The sequence below is a fragment of the Dysidea avara genome, chromosome 3, assembly GCF_963678975.1.
Source record: "Dysidea avara chromosome 3, odDysAvar1.4, whole genome shotgun sequence".
Taxonomy (NCBI): domain Eukaryota; kingdom Metazoa; phylum Porifera; class Demospongiae; order Dictyoceratida; family Dysideidae; genus Dysidea; species Dysidea avara.
This window is the reverse complement of record NC_089274.1, coordinates 4,624,043-4,631,655: the sequence shown is the minus strand read 5'-3', so window position 1 is coordinate 4,631,655 and position 7,613 is coordinate 4,624,043. Positions and strand designations below refer to the sequence as shown.

At 38.1% G+C, this 7,613-nt stretch overlaps 1 protein-coding gene across 4 annotated transcripts in view; it reads left to right on the top strand.

Moving 5' to 3' along the window:
• Positions 1–7,613, top strand: part of LOC136249006 (leucine-rich repeat serine/threonine-protein kinase 1-like) — a 47,247-nt gene continuing 39,634 nt past the window's right edge. For 2 of the 4 annotated variants that reach the window (XM_066040886.1, XM_066040885.1), the window contains exons 1-2: positions 1–367; positions 5,141–5,172. In XM_066040886.1, the coding sequence (XP_065896958.1) occupies positions 49–367; positions 5,141–5,172 (351 nt within the window). In that variant the 5' untranslated portion in view covers positions 1–48. Of the gene's footprint in view, positions 368–419; positions 555–5,140; positions 5,173–7,613 lie in introns of those variants that run through there. The other 2 variants (XM_066040887.1, XM_066040888.1) reach the window with 2 other exon arrangements.

Genomic DNA, 7,613 nt, shown 5'->3' with positions numbered 1-7,613 from the left:
TGATTATACTACTAAAGTGACTGCGCGATTGGAATTGTTTTTTTTGTGATGTCCCAGTTAGTTCAGGAATTGGAGCAGGAGCTACAGCAGCAATGTACAGTCCAGGAGGGATCTGTTTGTCGTAGGAGGATGCTTATTGATTTAGTACCCGCTAATATTATGTCTGAAGAACAATGGATCGATTTCGTACTGAGCCAGCGTGGAACTGACCACGTTACTGACTTCTTCTTGACGAATTTCGACAAGGAAATTCTGCAGTGGTTTGTTAATAAGCCTCTGGTGGGTAGCTCGACGGGTACTACTCTTCTTCACGTTGAGGCCAGAGATAAGCGATACGCAGTACTATCGTTATTACTGAAATTTGGAGGTAAAATTGCTATAACTATATCATTATTATTATTATTATTATTTAATGGGCTTGTAGATGCCAAGGCAAGCTAACTTGCCAGGCTAGGCCGCAGGCCTTTGAAGGTGCCCATATCTAGATTGCTTCCAAAAATTATCCAAGCGCAGCTTGAAGGTTGCAACTGTTGGTGCTGAAATGATAAAGTCAGGTAAGTAGTTCCATAGATTGACTATTCTATTTGTAAAAAAGTTCTGCCTAACAAGTAATCTTGATCTTTCTTTAAAAAGCTTAAGAGAGTGGCCCCTGGTGGTAGCAGTATTTAAAGTAAAAAATGTAGATGGGTCCAAGTCATAATGTCGTTTAAGTATCTTATATGTTTCAATCATATCACCCCTTTGACGTCTGCAATACAGAGAATAGAGATCCAGAATTTCAAGACGGCTTTCATAAGTCAAGTGGGCTAATCCGCGAAGGTGTTTAGTTGCACGTCTCTGAACCTTTTCAAGGGTGTCGATGTCTCTGGCCAAGTACGGACTCCAAGATTGCACACAATATTCCAAATACGGTCGAACATACATCTTATACAGAATATAAACATATCAGTAGAGTCAATTCTAAAAGATTGCCTAATAAGCCCAAGAACCTGTGTAGCCTTGACCTCTCAGCTTTTTGGCAGTGTAGAGATGGCTTGAGATCACTTGTGCACCACACTCCAAGGTCCTTCTCTTCGTTCACTAGTTCTAGGTCAGTAGATACATTTGTAGTGCCATCGTACACGGTGTATGATGCAGGAAGAGAGTTACCAATCTGCATTACTTTGCATTTGGCTGCGTTAAATCTAAGCAACCAAACACTTGACCATTGCATTAACTTGTTGATATCATGTTGTAGTTTAAGGCTGTCATGAAAAGATTTAATGACCGAGTATATCTTGGTGTCATCTGCAAACATCTTCATATTACTCTCAATGAGGTCAGGCACATCGTTGACATACAGTATAAATAATAAGGGACCCAAGACTGAACCTTGAGGTACTCCACTCTGAACATTAACCCAATCTGACTGAGACCCATTAACCACTACTCTCTAAAAACGATTTGTGAGAAAATTGGATAACCACAGGAACAAGTTTCCACGCACACCGTATGCTTCAAGTTTAGAAATCAATCTACGATGTGGTACAGAGTCAAATGCCTTACTGTAATCCAGGTATACCACATCAACCCCATAACCCTGGTCCACCGCACTTGTCCAGTCTTCAAAGGTTTCCAACAAATTAGTTAAACATGACTTGTTTAACTAATTTGTTGTATCGTACATTCATTACACTGATATAACCTAGGCTGCAAGCATAGATATAGCTACCTGTATCAGTACTAGCCCCAAGTACCATAGTCAGGTACTCAGCCATCAGCTCGGCCATCGGAGTCACCATGCAATAAACAGATCACACATGATTATTTATAATTAGAGTGGGTGCATATGAGATATATACAGGACTGGCCTTAGAGATTCTGGGACCCTAGGCAAAGTCAGTGTTGGGAGTAACGCGTTACGTAATATTACTTTTGTGGTAACTAAGTAATATAACGAAATACGCTATAAAAACAGGTAATATAACTCAAGTTACTTTACTTACTAATGTAATGCTTTACCTAAGTAATATAGTTCCTGTAACGAGTCTAATATTACATAATAGTATTACTACAAGTAACGAAGTTACTAATCTCGTTAGTAATCCACTGTATAATGCCTAGCCACAAGAAGTAATGAGGCCTACCGAATGAAGCTTATTCTTTAGCTTCTTACTTATAACCAAGATTTGCACATTGCTCAACAACACAATCATGTCACGTGATAAGGTGGTAGTTTCACATGTGACAGCTTAAGGCTGTGGACACAAAGTAATATAATATGTAATAATATTATAGTTACTTTATTATATGGGTAATATGTAACTGTAACTAAATAGTTCAGTTGTAAATAATATGTAACGAGTTACATTTAAAAAGTAACTGTCCCAATACTGGGCAAAGTAAACTGAATGTGATTGTGTAAAATCATAACTTATAATTATACTCTATTGTACTGTTATGATCATCTTCAATCTTTGCTGAGTCTTGCCACTGCTTCAAGCAGTTATTAAACACAGCCTGCATGTACACACTGTGACACGGAGTAGCCCATCAGATGATGCATGATCTCATGATCGTTCCATCCAGTAGCCTCGACTTACACCATCATAGATATTAACAGAATTCATCCAATAGATCTCCAACTGGTTCATTATTATTATTATTTTGAATGTCTGAACACAATGGAACTAGTTAAAACATGAGAACAACAAGCATGTTGCAGCAACATTTCACTGATAAAACAAAGCTATTCTAGAGAGTGTTGTGTACAGCCTGTGCTGCATGAAATGTTGGTTTTGTGCTGGATTGAGCTGCATGGTTTTGGCAATAGAGGCAACTTTTGAGTTAAGCGAGTTCTTTTTTATTTTGATTGCTAATGGGTAATCGTAAGCATGCACAATTTCTGACTTTGGGTATATTAAATGAGATGTTGATTGCAGCTATATGGTAGATTAGTCTGTCATGGCTGCCCTTTCAATTAGAAATTAAGGGTATTGTCTGTGTATCATCACATACTTGTACCAGATCATGAGAATCTGGTACAACCAATCAGATCGCTTGGTTGCGAATTAACACATAACTTTTCTCACGCATAGCAATGACGACGTATGTCTCCATAATAGACAAAACTTTGGCAGGATAATAGTTTGGTCTATTAGTTAATGCACATAGTTGGAGCACAGTAAATTTGCTTTCATTTTTTGAAATGTTTTGACAATTTACTTTTCATTTGAAACCTGCTCGATTTGATGATACTATATTATATTGGGATGTAGCAGGATGCTTTTTTTCAATTATTTGGAAGTGTTTTACATTTTTCTGGGTTAAACCCTACCATCTCATGTGAATTGTAGATCCATACATCATGTCTCCTAGGAAACCTTCACCAGCATATTATAACTAAAAATGCTACATTAGCCATGCTTCTCGCAAATGTGACAAATAGGTTTTTAAATATTGATACAGATTTCAGCCACCACATTTGGTTGTGCAATCGCATGTGCTGATATGTAATACGGTTACAATTTGTGGCCAACCTCCTATGATCCCATTTTTAAAATTAGAAGTCTATGACAATAGGAATGTTATAGGTTTAATTTGCAAGAAATTAATTATGTAAGGTTAAGTGTATTCCATGACATTCCATGACTAATAGGTGACCAATAATCAGTACCTACCTACTACCTACTCACCAATACTCTGTTATATTTTAGAATTGGAATAGTGTAAGGCCAGCATGTAATTTTAGCTAAACTAACTTGTGGTGACTATTTATTTTTTGTTTCTATTGTAACTTCAAATCATTTGCCAATCCATGTGATTAAAGGAATAAAAGAACCTGATACCAAGAGTTAACACCTTTCCTGTTTAATTTCCATAAGAGCATACCTGAGGTCACGTAATCCAAATATCACCTGAGTGTTGTTTTTATAGCAATAAAATTCACATGACGATTTAAACAAACTAGGTAGTTGTAAACAAGTGGCTGGCTTCTTTGAAGTGACCCAACAACAATGGGCATGTATTGTATAATAACAAACAAACTAAACCAGTTGAACATGATGATCTATGAGTATCCATGGAAATGAATACATATGTATATGTTGTACAGTATAGGGATCATAAAGGTTATACCTTTCCATGAAAAAGTATTGACCAGAAACCATCCTCAAATTACCTTCATTCCACCTTGGCAGTATTGTTTAGGTAAACAAGCCCAAGAGTGCCCCCATGGACACCCACAGCACTTCCAGAAACTTTTCTACAATTCTTTTTATTGGAATTTTCTTATGAATGAATGATTGAGTGATTGACTAGCTTACTTTAGATCAACAACAATGACTAAGGCCACAGGCTTGATGTTTCACTGTTAGACATTGCTTCAGCTAGACAGGTGCCTTTTGGTACGCCACAGTGTTTGGCAATGGATACATCATGGACTTACTTTTTCTCCTTTGCATGGGTTCACTCGGTGTAGGTAGATATCAGTGACCATGGTCAAACTCAAAGTTACAGGCCAAGGCTCCTAAATTCATGCAAAGTCAACAGTCAAGGATGAAAATTCGCAACCCACAACTGAAAAGTACTAACTAACCCATAGGTCACACACTGAAAAAGGGTTAGACACAGGTCACAACAAAATTTTGGGAAGTTAAGACATTGACTTTAACCATGGTCACATAGCTACTGACTGCACATGCCTACATGGCATCCCTTGCTTTGTGTCAGTTTTCTTTTCGCTGACAGCACTGTGGCAAGGTGTTGATTTGTTGTAGTTAGTGTGTCATGGCTTCGTGGTGTTGCCTATCAAATAAGAAATAGTCCATAATTCTATCCCCAACAGTTGAAATAAGCAGATTAGCTATAGGCTAGTCACAAATGTCATTCTCCGTGTGTAGGGCTAAGTAACGGGCAGCACCTATGCAAAATGGCTACATTGCTTATTAGTAATTTACGTAGTTTGCTGTACAATAATTGTAGCCTCATATATGTCATGGTGCCATTCTGTCCTTTGTATTTTAGAAGTTCACTAGTTATGAATTATGAGTTAACAAATAAGTGTAAATATTACAAGCAAGTAATGAGCATTGCAATAAAAGTGTTTGCTGTAATGACATGTTTGTATTTTAACACTGTATGCTTTATTATATCATTTTAGGATCTCCTAATGTGACTGACAGTAATTTACAGGTACGTCCATATAATGTTATGTGCCATCGTGATAATTTATTATGTTATCTGTGAGTGTACACTGTACTGGAATTTCAAAGCCTACACATCTAGAAACACGGGATGGTATATTTAGCGGAATGGTGGAAATGGCAGAAACAGCAGAATTGTCATTTACAGATTATGGACAGCCTTAGAATACCCACTACCAGTTAGTTACTCATTGTTACATATACAAATACAGCTACATAGAACTCATGCCACAATTGAAGTGCATGGTGTTTGTAGCACAAATTTTGTCATCTTGCAACTTAACATAATCCGTGGCAATCAATTCTTAGCCTGGAGTCTTATCTCGAGCCTCATCAATTGATTTGATGATTTATTGATCATCACCTTCTAATTAACACACCGTATTTTAAAGTGCATTTACTAGAAGCGCCTTTTAGCAAGGTACCAAACACAGGATAAGAGCATTCTAGAATGTTCTTTAACTTATGTGACTGATTACCACATTTTGAATTGCAGAACAATAATTGGTGTTGAATGGTCACTTGGGTGGCCATACTCTATTTTCTCGGGGTGGCGTTTACAGATTTTCAAATATAAGCGCCCTCTTGCATGGTGGTGCTTCTAGTAATATGTGCTTCAAAATACAGAGTGCTGACGATCAATGAGGCTTGAGATATGGCTACTCTAAGAATTGATTACCACAGACGATGTTAAGCTGCAAGAAGACAGAAAATTGGCACTACAAAGACCATCAGCTTCAATCGTGGTGAGTTCTATGTAGCTGTATCTATATATGTAACAGTGAGTAGCTAACTGGTGATGGGTGGTCTAAGGCTGTCCATAATCTGTAAATGACAATTCTGCTGTTTACGCTAATTCCGCCGTTTCTGCCATTCATTCCGCTAAATATACCATCCCCATCAGTATTGGATCGGTATTGGTAATACAAAGGTACAGATACCACCAGTAGACACCACTTTTATTAAACCATCTCTAGCTAAGTTTCCAATGGGTGGGTGGGTGAGGAAGCACCCTGAAACACTCCAATCACTGCAACTAGCTACTGATCATGAGGCAGACTGAACACTAGGTGCCAATACAAGGGGGATGGTATATTTAGCGGAATGGTGGAAACGGCGGAATTGGCGGAAACAGCAGAATCATCATTTACAGATTATGGACAGCCTTAGAACACCCACTTCCAGTTAGTTACTCACTGTAATACAGCTACATAGAACTCACCACAATTGAAACTCATGGTCTTTGTAGCACCGATTTTTTACCTTCTTGCAATTTACCATCATCTGTGGTAATCAATTCTTAGACAGTAGTCTTATCTCTATTTTTTTTGTAGAGATCAGGCTTTACAGGCTCTCCAAGCCTATACAATTAATACTAATACTAATCTTGTGTGACTGATTACCACGTTTTGAATTGCAGAACAATTGGCGTTGAATGGTCAGGCTTAATCTCGGGTGGCCATACTCTATTTTCTTGGGGTGGCGTTTACAGGTTTTCAATTATAAGTGCCCCCCTTGAAGGCGCTTCTAGTAACATGTGCTTCAAAATACGGGATGTGAGATATGGCTACACTCTAAGAGTGCCACAGATGATGTTAAGCTGCAAGAAGACAGAAAATTGTTGCTACAAAGACCATGAGCTTCAATTGTGGTGAGTTCTATGTAGCTGTATTTATATATGTTACAGTGAGTAGCTAACTGGAAGTGGGTGTTCTAAGGCTGTCCATAATCTGTAAACAATGATTCTGCTGTTTCCGCCGTTTCCGCCATTCCGCTAAATATACCATCCCATACTGATACCACTGGTATCAGTCCTTTAGTAAAAATTTAATTTGATGCCTTACCTACCAGGGATCTAGTCTCATGGCCAGACCACTTTTTTCCTTTTTGTATTTGGGTAGGGAATAAAAGGGTCTGGTGCAACTCCAACAGCCATTTTGTTCTGAATCCCCATACTCTGGGGATCGTGTGAAGGTTGCAAACAAGCCGCAAACAAAGTATTTTCTTGTTCCTTGTACCTGCTGCATCTACTGAGTGATTTCTGCAACAGGCGCATGAAACATCTTTGTTTGCGGCTTCTTTGCAACCCTTCAAATGATCCCAAAATTTGGAGAATTAGAATGAAATAGCTACTGGAGACCAGACTACCGGCCACCCAGATCATTTACATATGAAAGAGCCAGCTGTATTTTGTTGTAATATAATTAAGGACCAAGGAGTCACAACACCAACATATTTAATATGCACACAACTGACCTCTCTAATAGAGCAGTCATATCAAGACACACAGTAGTGTATTGTGCAGCTTAAGCAGGTGGTGCATAAAAACCATACCAGTGTGCTGTTACTAGGAAGAATGAAAATGTAATTATCACTGATAAACTTACATATAATCTCTTACTAAAACAAAAACAATTTTTCAGTAGTTTC